This window comes from Pipistrellus kuhlii, unplaced genomic scaffold (assembly GCF_014108245.1).
Source record: "Pipistrellus kuhlii isolate mPipKuh1 unplaced genomic scaffold, mPipKuh1.p scaffold_m20_p_55, whole genome shotgun sequence".
NCBI classification, from domain to species: Eukaryota; Metazoa; Chordata; class Mammalia; order Chiroptera; family Vespertilionidae; genus Pipistrellus; species Pipistrellus kuhlii.
The window spans coordinates 1,967,180-1,984,979 of record NW_023425557.1 but is presented as its reverse complement, the minus strand read 5'-3'; the positions used below and the strand labels follow the sequence as shown (position 1 = coordinate 1,984,979).

At 59.5% G+C, this 17,800-nt stretch overlaps 1 protein-coding gene across 1 annotated transcript; it reads right to left on the bottom strand.

Annotated features, from left to right (window-relative positions):
• Positions 1-225: 225 nt before the first annotated feature.
• PPP1R13L (protein phosphatase 1 regulatory subunit 13 like) lies at positions 226-16,054 on the bottom strand. The gene is made up of 13 exons (XM_036416429.2): positions 15,928-16,054; positions 10,742-10,818; positions 10,508-10,650; positions 9,364-9,871; positions 9,166-9,264; positions 8,978-9,069; positions 8,201-8,684; positions 6,471-6,925; positions 4,037-4,168; positions 3,727-3,860; positions 3,474-3,640; positions 1,735-1,934; positions 226-796 (listed from the first exon to the last, which is right to left on the bottom strand). Exons 2-13 carry the CDS (start codon positions 10,794-10,796, stop codon positions 758-760), a joined length of 2,508 nt encoding a protein of 835 aa, XP_036272322.1. The 5' UTR covers positions 10,797-10,818; positions 15,928-16,054; the 3' UTR covers positions 226-757.
• Between the last annotated feature and the right edge of the window lie 1,746 nt (positions 16,055-17,800).

Sequence of the window (17,800 nt, the reverse complement as noted above, 5' to 3'; positions counted from 1 at the left end):
TGCGCTGTGCTTCAGATGCCTACAGATGTTCGAGAAGAACCAAGAACACGAAAAAGGATCAAGGCGCTACCAAAAACAAAAGCACAGGCAGCTGACAGAGGAAGGACGGGATCCACACGAGGGACATCGCTCCGAAGGAGGCCACTTTGAGACTGCTCTGCCAGAAACGGTGACGGTGACGATCGCTGATTAAGCCGGAATGGGATCCAAAGAGAAGGAAGCCGATTTCTGTGCAAACTACCTTTATTTATAAAGAAGAACGCCCCCATTTTGTTATCAAACCAGCACTGTGTGAAGGCACTTGGTCGGTAGGCAGGTGCGGGGTGGGGGTGGGGGGAGGGTGCAGCCATTCCGGTGGAGAGATCAGGGTGCCTCACCGGGGCCCCCCAAGGCCGCTGGGAGAAACGGGGGCAGAGATGACTCCCAGGTGAAGCCACTGGAGGTGGACCCATCCCACTGGGGTGATGGGTTGGCTTGCTTTGAGGGACAGTTAGGGGTGGAGGGCGCTTTGGACAGAATCTGATTTGGCCAACGGGGGGCTCTCTTTTGCCCCCCAAGGACCTCCCCCAGGTAAGGCAGGTTCCTGAACGTAAGGCTGGGGTTCTCCCTCTCCCCGGGCTCCCAGGAGAGCGGAGCGCTGGCGGGAGGAGCCCACCCCCCTGCGTGGGGTGCGGGGCGGCGCAGCGGTAACCGATCGCGGTCTGAGCCAAGGCCACGCCGCCTCCTCCGTCTTCCCCGAAAACGTCCTTCTCTCCGGCTACACCTTACTCCTCTGAGCCTTCACCCTGGGGAAGAGCTGAGGGAGACAAGAGCTTCAGACACCAGGAGCACCCACTCCCCCCAATTGGTGGGAGTCGCCTATCCACCCCAAACATGAGACAGGCTCCATCATCCCATTGCTCTGGAGCCCTCCGAGTCCCGGTCACCGTCAGGCACCGCACGGAGCCCGCCAGTCAGCAGCCTGCTTGCTGAGCTGGAAGGTTCTGAGTCCCCCACCCCGCCTGCCTCTCCCCCGCCCCGTGGCTGACTGGCTGGGACCCGCCTCCACCCACCCCCAAATCAAAGGAATCTCCTCTCCCAGACACCCTGGGATCCTCCTGGTCTCCTTCACGACCCTTGTGGGATCTCTCCCTCAATGCTTCCCTCGTTTTGTTAACGGATTCTTCCTCATCCTGCCCAGTTCAGGGCAATGAAAGTTTCCCCATCTGTAACAGAACTCGTTAACGTTGGCCCCAGCATGACAATGGCACTGTCCGTCTCTCCCCTTGGCTAAAATACACTCTCTGCCTCCCATCCTATATAATAAGAGGGAATATGCAAATTGTCTCCTCACCCAGGAGTTTGGCCTGAGTGTGACCAGCCCCCCAACCGCACTCGGCGCCCCCCCCAGTCCTCCTCACCCCCATGGGGCAGCCGACCCTACCCCACCTGTGCACGAATTCGTGCACCAGGCCTCTAGCGAATATAATAAGGGACGATAATAAAACTATCTGAGCACGAGCCAATCAAATAGCCAGGGAGGCAGGATCGGTGCTACCCCACGCAGCACCACCAGGGGGCGCTGTTCCTTACCCTGTTACTAGCCGGACTCCCTCACCTTCCCAGGCCCGGACGGGCTTTACTGAACCCCGCCCCTCCCCAGTAATGGGCTATCCCTCTCGCCCTCCTTTTCCCAGTGGGGTCTCCCCGTCCCCCCAACAGCCATCAGCCCCCCCCCCCCTCCCCTGGGCTCACCCCGAAGTAGTTGCGGGGCACGTAGCCCTCCTGGCCGTGCAGCGCGGCCCACCACCAGTCCGTCTCCTCCGGGCCGTCCCTGCGCAGCACCGTCACCGACTCGCCCTCGCGGAAGGACAGCTCGTCCCCGAACTCGGCGCTGTAGTCCCAGAGCGCGTACACCATGCCGTTGTGCATCAGCCCCATGCTCTGCTCCACGTCTGCAACCGGAAGGGCGGGCAGGGCGGTGAGGGCAGGCCCGGGGGGCTGGGACACTCAGGGACACGGGACAGGCACAGGCCTGGGGTTGGTGCTGCCCCAGCTCGGGGGGTCGGGGGAGAGAGAGGAAGCCACCTGAGCTGGAGTCAGCTGCCAGGACTGGGAGTCTCTAAAACTGGAGAACGTTGGGGTGCCTCAAGCTGGCCCAACTCCCAAGACAGGGCCAGAGGCCTCCATGCCTCTTGTACAGTGAGCCCCCCTTCCAGCTGTTACATTCCCTCCGGACAGTAAGAGATAGAGTCGTCTGCGCTCCCCCCCACCCCCGCCATTTAAGGGGTACAGTCTCCACAGAGGGCTCCTTCACATGGTACAGCCCTGCTCCGCCTTCCCCTCCGCAGTCCCATCTCCCCTCTCCCGATGATGCAGTCCACACCACTCCACCTCCCTAAGTGATGAAGTTTCCAAAAAGGCTGCAGAAAGCTCTCTGGATGGCACAGCCCACCCACACCTCCGCCCTGCAGCCCACCACCTCCCGCCTCTTCAGCGCTGCAGCCTCGGAGTTCCGATTTCTCCCCCCCTCCCTCCCGGTGCGCTGGCCAGCCTCCGCCCTCACAGAACTCTCCGTGCTCCGTCAGTGCTCCGTCAGGGTGGACAGGACAAAGGTGAATGGCCCACCCCCTCCCCGGAGGCCACAGCCCCTCCTCTCTCTGCTGAACATCTACTTATCCACAAATGGTCAGATCCCCTCTGCCCAGTCACCTAGGGCCGATGTCACAGCCCGTGGCTCTCACCCACCTCTGACACAGCAGACACAGCAGGCACAGCTGGCACAGCTGGCTTGCCTCGCCCTCGAGGCTCCTCTCCTAAACGCCCAGTCCCAGTCCCAGCCCCGTCCTCCAGCCTGCCTTACCCATCAGTTAAGTTCCTAATCCTGCCCTATGCCCCTCCAGGTGCGTGTGCACACCCCGGGGTCCAGCCTGCCCAGTTCCTCACGTACTTGGTGAGGTGAGGCGCCCCCCTCCTGGAGGGACATGGTACAGTCTCCTCTCTCCCTACAAGTGGAGGAGTCCCCAAGCCCCTCTGCAGAAGCCATGGCTGCTCACCCACCAGCTGCGTGCACTGGATCTCCCACGGGTAGTACAGGCCACCTGCCCGGCCCCTCCTATGCCAGGGAGATGGCATAGAGGGGGCCAGGAAAGTCCAGCCCCTCCTTCCCCCTCCGTGAGAAAGGAGATGAACTCCGCAACTCCTAGGACCACTTTTCTCCCCAGTGGAGTCCAACTTGCAAGACACAGCCCCCACGGTACCTCTCTCCCTCCCAGGTAGCACCCTCTGCCTCCCACCCCCTGCTTGCACCTGGGGGCCTGAGCTACATGGCTGGAACAGACCCCAAGTCCTCTCTCTGACCAGTGTGCGTGGCATCTTCGGGCCTCTCCCCTGCCCTCTCCCCCTTCCCCTCCCCCTTCCGAGGCGGCTCCGCCCACCAGCCCACAAACAGGCCCCGCCCACCAGCCCGCCGCAGGCCCCGCCCCGCCTCGCACCTGCCAGGTACGTGGCGCAGTCGGCGTAGCCCTCCCGGTAGGGGTCGCACTTCTCGATGGCGGTGGCGCCGTCGCTGAGCGTGGTGGCGAAGATGGCCGCGCCGTGCTGCACCAGCGCCGTGCAGATGGCCGTGTCGTTGCAGGAGGCGGCGCAGTGCAGCGGGGTCCTGGGCGGGGAGGCGGGTGAGCGGCCGCCCGGTCCCGGTCCGCCGCCGCCGCCCCCGCCCGCCCCGCCCCCGCGGGCCCCGCTCACCAGCCGTGGCTGTCGGGGGAGTTGACGTTGGCGCCGGCCGCGATGAGAAAGTCCACGATGGGGTAGTTGGCGCCGCAGATGGCGTTGTGCAGGGCGGTGATGCCCTCCTCGTTGGGCTGGCTCGGGTCGTTCATCTGGGCGCCCAGAGAGCCAGGCTCAGTCCGCGCCTCCGCGGTCCCGCCTGCCCCGCCGCCCCGCCGCCCCGCGCCCCGCCGCCCCGCGCCCCGCCGCCCCGCGCCCCGCCGCCCCGCGCCCCGCCGCCCCGCGCCCCGCCGCCCCGCGCCCCGCCGCCCCGCGCCCCGCCGCTCACCTCCTTCACCGCCTGCTGCACCACGTCCAGCTCCCCGGTCAGCGCCGCGTCCAGCAGCAGCACCAGCGGGTTGAGCCGCGCTCGGCGGGCCTTGCGCGGAGAGCCTGCCTTCCGCAGCACCGAACGCATCTCCTGGGCGACAGGGTGGGGGCGTCAGTGACTTCCAAAAGTTTGGGAAAGAAATGCTCAAAATGTTAAGCCAGAGTTCTCTCTGAGTGCTGTGATTTTGGGGTCTCTTAAAAAAAAAATTAATTAATTAATTAAAAAAATATATATATAATATATGTATCATATATATATATATATAATTGATTTTTTACAGGGGCGAAGGAAGGATAGTTAGAAACATCGATCAGAGAGAAATATCAATCAGCTGTCTCTTGCACACCTCCTATAGGGATGTGCTCGCAACCAAGGTACATGCCCTTGACCGGAATAGAACCTGGGACCTTTCAGTCCACAGGCCCGTACTCTTTCCACTGAGCCAAACTAATTAGGGCTAAAAATATATTTATCAATGATGAGAATCATCGATCGGCTGCCTCCTGCATGGCCCCCACTGAGGATGGAGCCCACAACCTAGGCACGTGTCCTGACCGGAATCGAAGGGTTCATAAGTTGAGGTTCAACTACTGAGCCATGTGGGCCTGATTTTGGCCTCTTTAATCTTACCTATTTCCTTAAGTTTCAATGGTGTTTGGGTATTCCTTTCTAGTGGAAATATTCACTTAAAATATCGAATATAAATCTCTATAACAACATATAGTGCACTAATCTATGTTTTTATGATTCAAGTGACAAGTTCTAGGGACTTTAAGAATCAGGAATTAGCCCTGGCCCAAATTCTAAAATCCTATTCTCCAATCCTTTGTGCTATAAGATTCTAGAATTGTGATTGTGATTCCAGGATTGAATTACTGAATTCTGTGAGTCTTCAAGTTTCTCTGTGGCCAGCATTTTGTGATTCCACAATGAGGCAACTGGGCCATCTTCATGACGCCAAGATCCTAAGCCTCAACAGTTCTTGGCTCCACCCTCAGGAGGGCCTGGGAGTAGGCATTTAGAGGTGCCCTCACTTCTCTGGGGATTGTTCCCCTCCATCTCCCCACACTGAGCGATCAGGACTGTTTTATGCGACCACACACCCAATCCCAGCTATGATGCAAAGACTAGACAAGATCAGCAGGAGGTCACCCTCCTGCCAAATAATAGCAGTAATAGCAGTTCACAGGCAAAGGCCAAGCAATATGTTAATATAGTTCATCTTCATAGCAGCCCTACCATTATCCTCACCCCATTTTACAGAAGACAAGCCCAGAGAGGGTAAGTGTCTTGCCTAAGGCTGCACAGCGGGTTGGTGCTGTGGAACTGGTATCTGAGCCTGGCAAGCCTCGCTGGGCACTGAATCACAGCAGCCACAGTCGTAGGAACCAGAGGCTTGCTCTGGGAAATCTGAATAGAAGCTCCCAGGAGAGTCAGAGGACTCCATGGGCTTGCACTAAGAAGTCATTCTGAGTCAGGGCTGGCTGGCCATTTCTAGCCATGGGCTTGCTGAGGTTTGAGAGGAGAGAAGGCAGACACAAGAGCCTGCGTAGCAGCCAGGGAGTTAATAAAGCGCCTTGCTCAGACAGGCTTTTCAAGCCCCAGAATAAAACCTCTGTCTGCCAAGACACGGTCATTTCCAGGTGAGAAGACTCCACAATTCCTAGCCCTGGCCAGGGAGAGTGCCATCCTGATATGCCAAGGTTTCAGGTTCAATCGATGGTCAGGGAACATATAAGAACCAACCAAGGGCCGTAGCCGGTTTGGCTCAGTGGGTAGATCGTCAGTCTGTTTTGGCTCAGTGGGTAGATCGTCAGGACTGAAGGATCCCTGGTTGATTCCGGTCACGGGCACATGCCTCGGTTGTGGGCTCAATACCCAGTATGGGGTGTGCAGGAGGCAGCCTATCAATGATCCTCTCTCATCATTGATGTTTCTATTTCTCTCTCCCTCTCCCTTCCTCTCTGAAATCAATAAAAATATCTTAAAAGTAAATAAACAAACTTGACAGCCTTCTTAAAAAAAAAAAAAAAAAGAATCAACCAAGGAATGCATAAATAGGTGGAACAACAAATCAATGTTTCTAAAATCAATTAAAAAAATAAAAAAACACAAACAAAACTCCAGGATTCCTGAAAGGATGCTCTGGCGTGGTGGGGATGTATTGGAGAGGAACCCGGAGAGTCTGGGTTGTCTCTCCAAGTGTTCTTCCTTTCTTTTGAACGTGAGCATACTAGGGATAAAAACTACATTTCCCAGCCTCCCTTGCACCTGGGTTCCTAGCCAATGGGATGCGGCAGACGTGATGGGCCCAATTCCCAAGTTCTGCTCTATAAGGGAAGGGGCGCCTCCCAGGTGCTAATGTGCCTCACTTTCCTCCTCCATCACTTACCATGCTCTGCAGCTGCTCTGGTGGGCTGCTCTGGGGCGGGGCCGGAGGCGGTAGGGGAGCTGGTGGGGCAGGAGCAGGGGGGCCTGCCCTGGCCTCAGATCCCTCAGAGATGGCGGACAGCTCAGGCTCAGGGCCCCCAGGCCCCCCATGACGATGGAAGAGGCGGCTGATGATCTGCTGGTACTGCTTCTTGTGGGTGGGGGGCAGGGCTACAGCGGGGCTCTGTTCCATGGAACCCCTTCGTTTGAGGGGACGAGGAATCTCCGCCAGCACCCGCGCCACCTCCTCCAGCTCGGGCACCGACTGTGCCTCGGGGGGCAGCGCTGGCTGCAGCCGCGTGGGGCTGAGGGGCCGAGGTACAGGGCCTTCATCTGCGTCGCCGGCCTCCAGCACCGGAGCCAGCAGCCCCTCCAGCTCTGGTTCGGGCTCCAGCTCAGCAGGGGCTTTGGGGGTGCCTAGAAGGAACAGAGGCAGATCAGAGGGGTTCTCAGGAGACCCCCAAGACTCCCGTCCCACAGCCTCCAAAACCTGCAAGCAGCACCCGATTCGCTGTGTGGCCTTAGGGCAGTTCCCGCTCTCTGGACGACACTGTCCCTGGGCTGCGGTGCCTTTTTCCTCTGTCAAGCACTTAGCATGTGGCTGGTGCTACAACATGCCTGTCTGGTTGAACTCTCACCTCACTATCCTTATTATCACCTCCTTCCCAGAAAGGGAAACTCAGCCTCAGAGGCAGCAAACCAGCTGCCCAGTGACAACCTCAGTTCTGACTCTGGACTCCTACCATCGTGATAGACTTGAAGTTGTAAGAATCTAAGTGTTGCCAAAACCGGCTTGGCTCAGTGGATAGAGCGTCCGCCTACGGACTGAAAGGTCCCAGGTTCGATTCCAGTCAAGGGCATGTACCTTGGTTGCGGGCACATCCCCAGTAGTGGGTGTACAGGAGGCAGCTGATCCAATGATTCTCTCTCATCTATGTTTCTAACTCTCTATCCCTCTCTCTTCCTTTCTGTATGAAATCAATAAAATATATATATTAAAAAAAAAAAAAAAGAATCTAAGTGCTTCTCCTCCCAGCATGTCAGGAGAAAACTCCTGCTGGGACTAGAATCCTGGCCTTGCCAGTCTCTTCTGGCTGCCTGATTCCTCTCCACCAGAGCGTTAAAAACAGGTAGAAATAATAATGATCACTTTATACACATTTCTCTTATAATACACCGAATTCCCAATGGAACGTGTGCAATAGATATTATCCATCTCTCTTCACAGATGAGAGAAGAGAAGCTCAGATAGGTTAGCTAATTTATCCTGCATCTCACAGCATCAGAGAGGGAGAGAGAGGCTCAAAACCCAGTCTACCCAACTCCGGGCCCTGCACTGGTCTCACCCCAGAAAACATTAATAATTACCATAACGAATAAGATAGCTGTGAGATGACTATACATTAGGCCCCATTTTAAGTAAGACGGGTTCTTTCATCTCCCTTTATGCTCAAGGAAACGGAGATTCAGAGGTGGAGTGACCTGCTCAGACGCTCAGCATGGAGCCGGGCAGTCTGACTCGAGTCCATACTTAACCATCCTGCTGTCTGTCCCTCACTCCCCAGCAAATCCCCAGCTTATCTGGCCTTGCTCTCTGCAGGTGTTGGGCCGCGATGGCACCCTCTGCTGGTCTGGTCCCCACCACTGGACCTCCCTTCACCACGCCCTCTGCGACCCGCATGGCTGACTCACCTTCACTCCAAGTCTGTTGGGGGACCTGGGGCATTGGGGCAGGGTGTTGGAGCTGGAGCCCAGGCTGGGATTGTGGCTGTGACTGGGGCTGTGGGGGCACCTGGGGCTGGGGCTGGGTCTGGGTCTGGGGTAGCAGCTGGGGCTGGGGAGGTGCTTGGGGCTGGGGAGGCAGCTTGGGCTGCGGAGGTCGGGAGAAGATGGGGGAGCCAGGGAACATGGCTCTGCTGGCCCCGTGCTCCCAGAAGGCGTTCTGCAGCTTAAAGATCATGCTGAGGGGGATGGGGCGCTGGCGGGGGGCGCCCCGGGGCTGGGGGTTGGAAGGAGGCATGGGGATGCGGCTGACGGGCTGCCAGCTTCGCGGCAAAGTGCCCGATGGCCCCGCGGAGCCCAGCGACCGGCGGTAGCTGCCCACGTCAGAGCGCCTGTCATTGGCCAGAGGGGAGACCTTGTAATTGCGGGGCAGGGTGGCGCTGGTGAGGTTGTCCTGGGGAGAAAGGGGGGAGGAGGGAAGGAGAGGGGCTCAGGTGGGAGGAAGATGAGGGAAGGGAAGGTTGGGCGGGGGGCGGGGAGCAAAAGATGAGAAGGGAGAGAAGGAGGTGAGGGAAGCCGGAGAAATCGAGGGAAGGTGGGAAATGCAGGATGAAGAAGGAAGAGCTTGAGGGAAGGGCACAGAAAACGGGGGGGGGGGGAGGGCACGGCCTGGAGGGGGAGACTAGTCCTGACCCCGCCCCCGGCCCTTGCCCGAGAGCCCCCTCCCAAGCCCCTCCGGCCCCTCACCTTGCCGGCGGCCCCCAGCCCGTCCAGGCTGCTCTCCCTCCAGGGTAACAGCTGCAGGCCCGGGGAGGAGGGCCTCCCGAAGGCGTCCAGGCCTGCGGGGGGGGGGGGGGTCGTTAGGGTCTGGGGCTCGCCTCTCCGGCTTCCACATGCTCCCCCCCACCCCCCTCCCCTGGCTTCCCATCACTGACGCTCGTAGCTAACGGCGTGCGAAGACTTCTTCTCGTACGCCACGTCCAGGTCCGACTCGTTCCAGGCTTTGGGGGGCCGCCGGCGCAGCATCAGGTCGTCTGAGGGGGCGGGGGTGGCGAATGAGGATGCGGGAGGAGGTTGGCCCCAGGTCCCGCACCCCCCACTCCCACCCCCGCGTCCGCCCGGCCCGCGCTCACCTTGCGCTCGCAGCGGCGGGGCGAAGGCGCTGCCGCCAGCGCCCAGCAGCGGGAGCCCGAAGGCGGCCGGGGGGTCGTAGGCGGCGGGGCGCGGCGAGGGCCCGCGCTCCGGGAAGAAGGCCTGCGGGCCCTCGGCCAGGGGGCTGCCGCGCGGGGAGCTGGCGCGGGCCAGCAGGTCGAAGGGCGTCGGGGCGCCCTGCTGGCGGAGCGGGCCGGAGCCGGGCCGCGGGGACGGCGCACGGCCCAGGGAGCCGCCGGCGCCGCCGTCGTAGGCGCGGGGCCGGGGCGAGGGCGCGCGGTCCAGGCCGCCGAAGGCGTCGGGCTGCAGGTAGAGCGAGGTGCGCGGCGACGACGGCCGGCCCTTGGGGGACAGCGAGCTGTAGGGGAGCAGCGCCGGGGCGCTCTCCGAGCGTCCGAACGGGGAGTCCGCGCCGTCGCCGGGCGCCTTCCGGGGGGACCCGCGGCTGCCGAAGGGCTCTGGGACCGGGCTGGAGCTGTACCGGGGCAGCTGGGGAGAGACCGGGCCGTCGAGGGGTCAGACATTACGAGAGGGCTGGGGGGAGGGCAAAGGGGATCATGGAAAACCAACCCACAAAAGCTGGACCAGGGCTGGAGACTCAGGCACAGAGCCCGGGGGAGCGCGTGGGGAGAGAGAGAGGGCTGGAGACGGCTCAGGCGGGTCCATGCAGCGCTCTGAGCCCCTGAGGAAGAGGCCCCTTTGCCAAAGCAGGTTTGGCTCAATGGAGAGAGCGTCAGCCTACGGACTCAAGGGTCCCAGGTTCGATTCCGGTCAAGGGCATGTACCTTGGTTGTGGGCATATCCCCAGTAGGGGGGGTGCAGGAGGCAGCTGATCCGATGATTCTCTCTCATCGATGTTTCTAACTCTATCCCTCTCTGTAAAAAGTCAATAAAATATATTTTAAAAAAAGAAAGATGCCCCCTTTCTTCCACGGGTCCTGGCAGGATCCATGGGTCCCCTCTAAAGTGGCAAGAGTGTCCCCCCCCCCCCCCCACACACACACAGCCGTCCCAAGCAGCCTGGCCTGAACTCCCTGCGGAAAGCAGCGGGCTTGGGGTGGGGGTGGGGGTGGGGTGGGGGTGGGGGTGGGGGATTAGGGTGGGAAACCGGACCAGCCGGCTCACCCTCGCGGGGGCTCCGGCCTGAGAGCCCGGTGGTGTCGGCGAGTCTGACCACAGCGACTCCAGCTGCTTGGTCAGTTCGTCCACCTTGGCCGCCGCCGTGTCCAGCTCCATCTGCTTCAGGTCCATGTGCTTCATGGCCAGAGCTGGGCGGGCGGGCGGGGGCGGCGGTGAGGACCCGGACCTCCGAGCAGGGGCCCTGGCCCGCCCCCCGGCCCGCCCCCTCCCCCAGCTCACACTGGAAGTTCAGGTCCAGGAGGTCCCCCGAGCTCTGGAACGCCTCGCTGTCCATGGTGCCGGCCGGGGCGGGACGCCTGCGTCGGGGGAGCGGGGAGGTTCTCAGACACCGCCCGACCGAACCCCCAACCCCGCCCGCCCGCAGGGAAGCTGGGGCGTTGCCAGCTCCTTCCCCTGGAAGCACCAAGCCCCTCCGCGCTCCGGCTGGGAAATGCCAGCTCCTTCAAAACCTCCGGGGAGGCGCAGGGCAATGAACTCGATGTGACTCTGCCCATCTCTCTATTTCAGCCCTAATAAGACTTGAATAGCCCTGACCCGTTTGGCTCAGTGGATAGAGCGTCGGCCTTCGGACTCAAGGGTCCCAGGTTCGATTCCTGTCAAGGGCATGTTGGTGGCAGGCACATGCCCAGTAGGGGGTGTGCAGGAGGCAGCTGATAGATGTTTCTCGCTCATCGATGTTTTCTAACTCTATGCCTCTCCCTTCCTCTCTGTAAAAAAATCAATAAGATATATTTTTTAAAAAGATTTGAGTAATTCCTTCCTACAATTGATCCGTTGGCCACCTACTATGTGCCAGGCATTATAGTGAAGAGAGATGCAATAACATAGCCACCAAGCCCTGGTTGCGTGTCTGAGTTAGTTAGAGCATCGCCTACGTTGTGAGTTCCATCCCTGGTGACGGCACAATACGAGAGTCAGCTGCTGAACACGTGAACGCGTGAAACAACAAACCGATGTTTCTCTCTCTCTCTCTCTCTCTCTCTCTCTAAAAGTCAATATAATAATAATAAATAACAACAACAAAAAGAATAACTATTAATTACTGAAGACCTAACTAGGGACCAGGAAACAGTGTGCTAGATGCTGAGGATATTTTTAAATTTAAAAATATATATTTTATTGATTTTCTTACAGAGAAGAAGTGAGAGGGATAGACAGAAACATCGATGAGACCTCGATCAGCTGCCTCCTGCACACCCCCTACTGGGGATGTGCCCACAACCAAGGAACATGCCCTTGACTGGAATCGAACCTGGAACCCTTTGGTCCGAAGGCTGACGCTCTATCCACTGAGCCAGACCTGTTAGGGCTTTTAAAATGTTTAATGTATTGCTTTTGAGAGAAGGAGAAAAACATCTGCCTGTGCTCCACCCACCCACTGGTTCATTCTGGTATGTGCTCTGTCTGGGGAGCAAACCCTCAATCTTGGGGTTCGCTGGCCCCAACCAGGTAGCTCAGTTGGTTAGAGCATCGTTCCCACATGCTAAGGTTGGGGATTCGCTCCCCAGTCAGGGCACAACAAGAATCAACCAGTGAGCCCCGGCTGATGTGGCTCAGTGGATGGAGCGTTGGGCTGGGGACTGAAGGGTTCCTGGTTCGACTCAGGTCAAGATTCTCTCTCATCCTTGATGTTTCTCTCTCTCTCCCCCTTCCTCTCTGAAATCAATAAAAATATATTTTTAAAAAAAGAATCAACTGGTGAATGCATAAATAAGTGGAACAACAAATCAGTGTTTCTCTCTCTCTCTCCCTCTCTGTTTAAAAACAAATAAGAATGATAATTGTGCTGCCTAGTGTGTGCGAGGACCTGTGCTAGTTCTGTGGTATAATACAATAAAATGAAACAACCATGTACTGATGAGCTGCTGCCTCCTAGAAATCTGCCAAATGCTCTGCACCCAATAGCTCATGTGATTGTCAAACCAGCAACATTTGTTCAAGGTCACCTGCCAAGAAGCCCAAAGTACGACGTTCGACACCGGATCTACCTCGTTATTTTGGGTCCCAGAGGGCAGGGACCACTCAGCTTCATTTCCTCAGAGTCCCCACCCAGAGGAGACCTAGCACATAGGGACCCAATGTCAACAGGAAGACCAGGGAAGTGGCGGGAGAGGGGGGAGAGGGGTGGTGGCTGGGCTGCTGTGGTCATTAGCCCAGTGGATGGGAGCCAGGCCACCAGGAACCAGTCAGGCCAGCACTATCGCCATCCCACAGCAGCTGCCACGCCCACCAGCTCTGCCACTTCCTCAGGCTTCACCTACAGCTTAGCTCGGCGTGGGCAGCAGGCGGGCTGGGGCATGCCATCCCGGGCCTCCGTCTGAAAACCTCAGGACAGAACCTGCTGGAGCTGGTGGCTCATACGGGTGTGTTGGGAGTGTAGAACGTTGGGCAACGAGTCCCCTCCACTCTTTGGGCCTCAGTTTCCCCCAAAACGAGGGGAGGAGGTAAGTCAGCTGTGCTGTCAGCTCTTCAGTCTCTCAGAGGCCTAGATTCTGAAACTGTAAGGACCTTGAGATTGTCCACAGAGCCCCAAACCCTCAGCTGGAGAGTCTATTGTTCCAAAGTTCTAAGTCCAAGATGCTATCTTTGGAACATTCTAGAATTCTCCAATTTGGCTATCCCAGGACCCTGACAAGTGCCTGGGTTTCCTGATCCGTAAAATGAGGAGGAACAGCAGCCGCCCTCAGAGGACTGCTGTGGGGACCCAACCGGCCAGAAGGTGCGAGCGGAGCTAAGGGTCTGTGAACTGAGGCCGCAGGCAGGAGAGACTTACAGGGGTCAAACCTGGTCTTTTAGAATCTTAGAGACACAGGAAACACCCTGCGACTGTTAAAGTATAAAAATGGAACCATTCTACGCAGCCTCCTGTGCCAGCATTTTGGCAGCGAACGGTTCTTTTGGGGATCTCGTGATTTCCAAATTTCTAAGACGCTCAGATCCCACGCTGACATCCTCTGGTTCAGAGGAAATGCCGACGCTGGGCGTGGGGGGCCCGACCCGGGGCTGGTGCGGGCGGAGGGAGCGTCGGGACCGCCAGGGGGCGCTCCGAGCCACGCCCGACCGCAGCCCAGCGGGCGGACGGCACCTGAGCTCAGGCCCGGGGAATGCGGCGCGGGTCTGGGCAGGTGCAGCGCCTCCCGGGCGGAGGAGCGGGGCGGGGCGGGCGGGCGGCGCCTCTGCTCCCAGGCCCCAGCCCTTCACCCCCGGGTACACTCCGACCCGAGCTCCCGCTTCTCCCCTGCCCTCTGCCCCCATCTCTCTTTCCCAGGCTCCCTCCTCCGCACTCCTACCGGGTTCTCTGGGTTAAGAATCCAGGCAGGAGGTGGGGTGGGGGTGGGGTCGTCCCAGAGCAATCATCGTTGGTAGAAACCATGCCAGAGCGTCAGGGCGTCAGGCTGGCCTGGGAATACCCAGGTGTGTGGACAGACGGACGCTAGGAGAAGCCCCACCCTCTCTGGGACCGGGTACCCGCCTCTGGGGACAGCTGGGCTGGGACCTTCCCCTCTCTAAGCCTCTTCCTTGGACTAGCAGCTAGTTAGCTTCTCCGTGTCTCAGTTTTCTCGTGTGTATAATGGGGCGATTGAAACCTCCACTTTACAGGGGTGTGAGGTTTGAGTGACATAACTTATGTGTTTAAAACGGCGTTCAGAACAGTGCCGGGCACCAAATGAAGTTCACACATATGGGATTCTTCGTCCCGGTCTTCCTTTGCTTCTCACTAAGATACCACAGGGTCTGGCATAGAGTGAGGGCTTAATACCCAAAGTAATTTCCCCTTCCTCTCTCTCTGAGATTCTAAAAGCCCTGCCTTGGGGCCTCTGGCGTCTTCACTTCCTGAGCTCTGAACTCTCCATGTACATTCCTGAGTTCTGGCCAGGGGTCATCCACCATCGTTTAAGCACAGAGGAGCCCTGGAAGGTTCCAGAGAGAAGGCGGCAGAAGCCCAGGGTGCGGGCTGTGCCTGCTCTCCGGCACGTTTCCCGGGGTGGGGTCAGCAAACCTCACTGGAAGCGACACCTGGAACAGTTGCCGGAGACAATGGGAGCCGTCCGGTCAGCCTGCCAGCCCTGAGCCTGGCATGCGGTGAGCTCCGTCTTGGCAGCCATGCCTATTATTTTTAATGTCATCACAGGCTGTACCCAAACGCCCTTCAAGCCGAAACTTTGAGGAAGTTCTTCCCTCTCTCACCGGAGCTCCTTGCCTCCCCACCCCCTTGTTTAATCCTTTCCCATGACACGTGTGGGTGGAGAGAAGGGGGAGACAGACAGACGGAGGGACATTCGGGGCCCTGCCCTCCCCTCCCCCTTCCCCATTTCCAGGACAGACACACACCTCCAGAATTAGCCTCTACCCCTCCCTTATCTCCCACGCTACCTCAGGTCAGACAGATGGGGGCGGAGGTGACATTTCTCACTTCAGGGTCAGGGCCAGGAGCCCTGGGAGGGGAAAGGTTAGTCAGAAAACCCTGTGGGAGTGCAAGGAATTCTGCACCCCAGAGAGCTGCGGGGGGGGGCGGGGGGGGAGATGCCAAATCTTGGTTTCCCCTCCACTCTGACCTCTGAGCTTGGTGCCCCCCCCCCCATCTTCTCTGTGTAACGACTGTGTGGTGCCCAGCTCCGCAAGCCCCTCAGACTCCAACCCCACCTTCTGGAATTCTGCCCTGGGTTCTACCTAGAACGCCCGCCCTCTGCAAACCCCAGTGGTTTCCCACCTCCATGGGGCAATCGGAGGCACCACGCCCGCGCCAGGGGGCGCCCTTGGGCGGAGGTCCTCTCTGGTTAGGCAGGTCTGACGCCTCGGCTAATGACATGTTGGGGATCGCGCAGCGGCACCGGGGAGTTTGGAGAACTGCGCCGGCCCTCCCACCCCAGCCCCCACCGCAGAGCCGGGGAGCTTGGGGAGCGCCACACGGCCTCCGGAGGGACCCCCGGGTATTGGTCTCGCTCCGTTTCAGGAACCGGGGCTCCACTGCCCCCTCCCCGCCCCAATTCTTCTCCTACAGGCTGGGCGGAGAGGGCAGCAGGAGAGGGTAGGATGGCCTCCCATCCCAGAGCCCCAGCCGCACGGGCCTCCCATTTCTGGCCCCGGATTCAGGCACCCGCTTCCCCAACCCTACTCAAGACTCGGGGTTCCGAGAGCCCCCAATTCGAGGGACTCAGGAGTCCCAGCTCCAACGTACCCCCCGGGCCACAGCGTCCGAGTCCTAAATTCCAAGAGCTCAGGCCCCCCGGCCCCCCTGCCTTCTGCCCAGCAAACCCAGTATCCAAGCTCTCTCCCTCCGGGACCCTGCGGCAGCGCACCCCAATTCCGCGCTGGGACCCGGCGTCCGGCTCCCCGCCCAGGCCCCCCGGGGACGCGGGGCCGGCCCCTCTGGAGCCCCCGGCCCCGGGGGAGGCGGAACTCACGGGTCAGGGGCCGATCCCGGCGCCAGGGGTCTTCCTCCGGCTTCGGCTCCGGCGGCGGGAGCGGAGATCGGGGCGGGGCGGGCTCCGGGAACAGGTTGGACAACGTGACTCGGGCTGGAGGGAGGCGGGTCCCCGAGGGGAGGGGAGCGGGAGCCGGGGTCGCCTCGAGCACCTTGGGACTTGTAGTCCCGGAGGAGCGGACCGAGCCGTTCCCGTTCAGAGGCATCCGAAGTCCATTTCACAGGCAGGAAGGGCGAGGCCCAGGAGCCCAGAGAGACCTGGCCGCGGAAACGGAGGCCACACGTCCACGTCCCCGCGGCCGCGGAAGACGGACCCCCGAATCCCTGCCCCGCCCCTCCAAGCTCAGGGTCCCCCTTCTTGAACGGTTAGGACACTGCCAGAGGGGGGAAGGTTACAGGCTGGGGGAGACTACGCCCTATCCCTAGAGCGAAAGGTCTCCCCAAATAGGATCCCCTCGAGTTCCTGAGCCTCAGTCTCCCCGTCGGTAAAAAGGGCAGACTGGCTCTGGCCGGTGTTGCTCAGTGGATAGAGCGTCGGCCTGCGGACTCAAGGGTCCCAGGTTCCATTCCGGTCAAGGGCATGTCATCAGTGGGGTGTGTGCAAGAGGCAGCTGATCGATGACTCTCTCCCATCGATGTTTCTAACTATCTCTCTCCCTTTCTCTCTGTACAAAATCAATAAAATATATTTTTTTAAAAGAGGTTTTCCCATTAGGGGGTATCCTTCCAAAAAAAAAAAAAAAAAGGGCATGTACCTTGGCTGCGGGCACATCCCCAGTAGGGGGTGTGCAGGCGGCAGCTGATTGATGTTTCTCTCTCATGGATGTTTCTGACTCTCTAATCCCTCTCCCTTCCTCTCTGTAAAAAGTCAGTAAAACCTATTAAAAAAAAAAAAAAAAAGGGGGGGGGGGGAATGGACTGGATCTTACGAGATGTCCCAGCAACCGCGCCGGGGCTGGGACTACGGTCCCCAACGGCGTCCACAGCCCCGATGGGCGCTTCCCCGCGGGGTCTTCTGGGAATTGTAGTCCCGGCGCCCGCAGGGGCGACGCCCCGGTGTCTCCCCTCCACCCCGCGCGCGGTAACCGTCTGGGGGTCCCCGGTGGAGGGGACGCGTCCGGGGACCCTCCCTCCGCTCCGGGGAGCCTCTCGCTCCCTGAAAAGAGAGGGGCACCCCAATGCGGGAGCAGGATCCGAAGTCGCGGCAGGCAGAGGGGGCGGGCCGCGGCGCTGACACACCGGCCAGGAATGCGGCTGGGTCACCCTGTCTCGCCGCTGTCTCGCCGCTCGGCCCGCAGCCCCGCGGGAGGAGGTCGCTGCCGAGGGGGGGGGGGGCGCGTGGACGCGTCCCCCAAAGGTGGGCCCACGTGCTACTGTTTACAGGCGCCCCGGGTCCGGGAGGGAGCTCTGGGCTTCTCCCTCTCCCTTCCCCAGCGCCTTCGGGAATGTGCTCCTTAAGGTGACCAGAAGTGCGGGTTTCTAACAATTTGTCCCGTGTCCCGGCGGCCTTTTAAAAAAGTCCCGACTTTTTTAAAACGCCTCCGGGACGCGGGACACATTTCGAATTCGAGGCTGTCGCCGAAACCGGTTTGGCTCAGTGTATAGAGCTTCAGCCTGCGGACTGAAAGGTCCCGGGTTCGATTCCGGTCGAGGGCATGTGCCTTGGTTGCGGGCACATCCCTAGTAGGAAGTGTGCAGGAGGCAGCTGATCGATGTTTCTCTCTTATCGATATTTCTAAATCTCTATCCCTCTCTCTTCCTCTCTGTAAAAAAAAAATCGATAAAATATATTATTAAAAAAAAAAAAAAAAGAATTCGGGGCTGTCCCGCCAAGCGCGGGACGTCTGGTCACC

What these genes read in the sequence shown, in the direction of transcription:
- PPP1R13L (XM_036416429.2), bottom strand. Translation starts at nt 10,796, where the DNA reads ATGGACAGCGAGGCGTTCCAGAGCTCGGGGGACCTCCTGGACCTGAAC. An exon ending in CCAACAGACTTGGAGTGAAG is followed by an intron (nt 6,926 to 8,200) that starts GTGAGTCAGCCA and finishes TGTTCCTTCTAG; the next exon opens with GCACCCCCAAAGCCCCTGCT. An exon ending in CAGAGCAGCTGCAGAGCATG is followed by an intron (nt 4,169 to 6,470) that starts GTAAGTGATGGA and finishes CCTGTCGCCCAG; the next exon opens with GAGATGCGTTCGGTGCTGCG.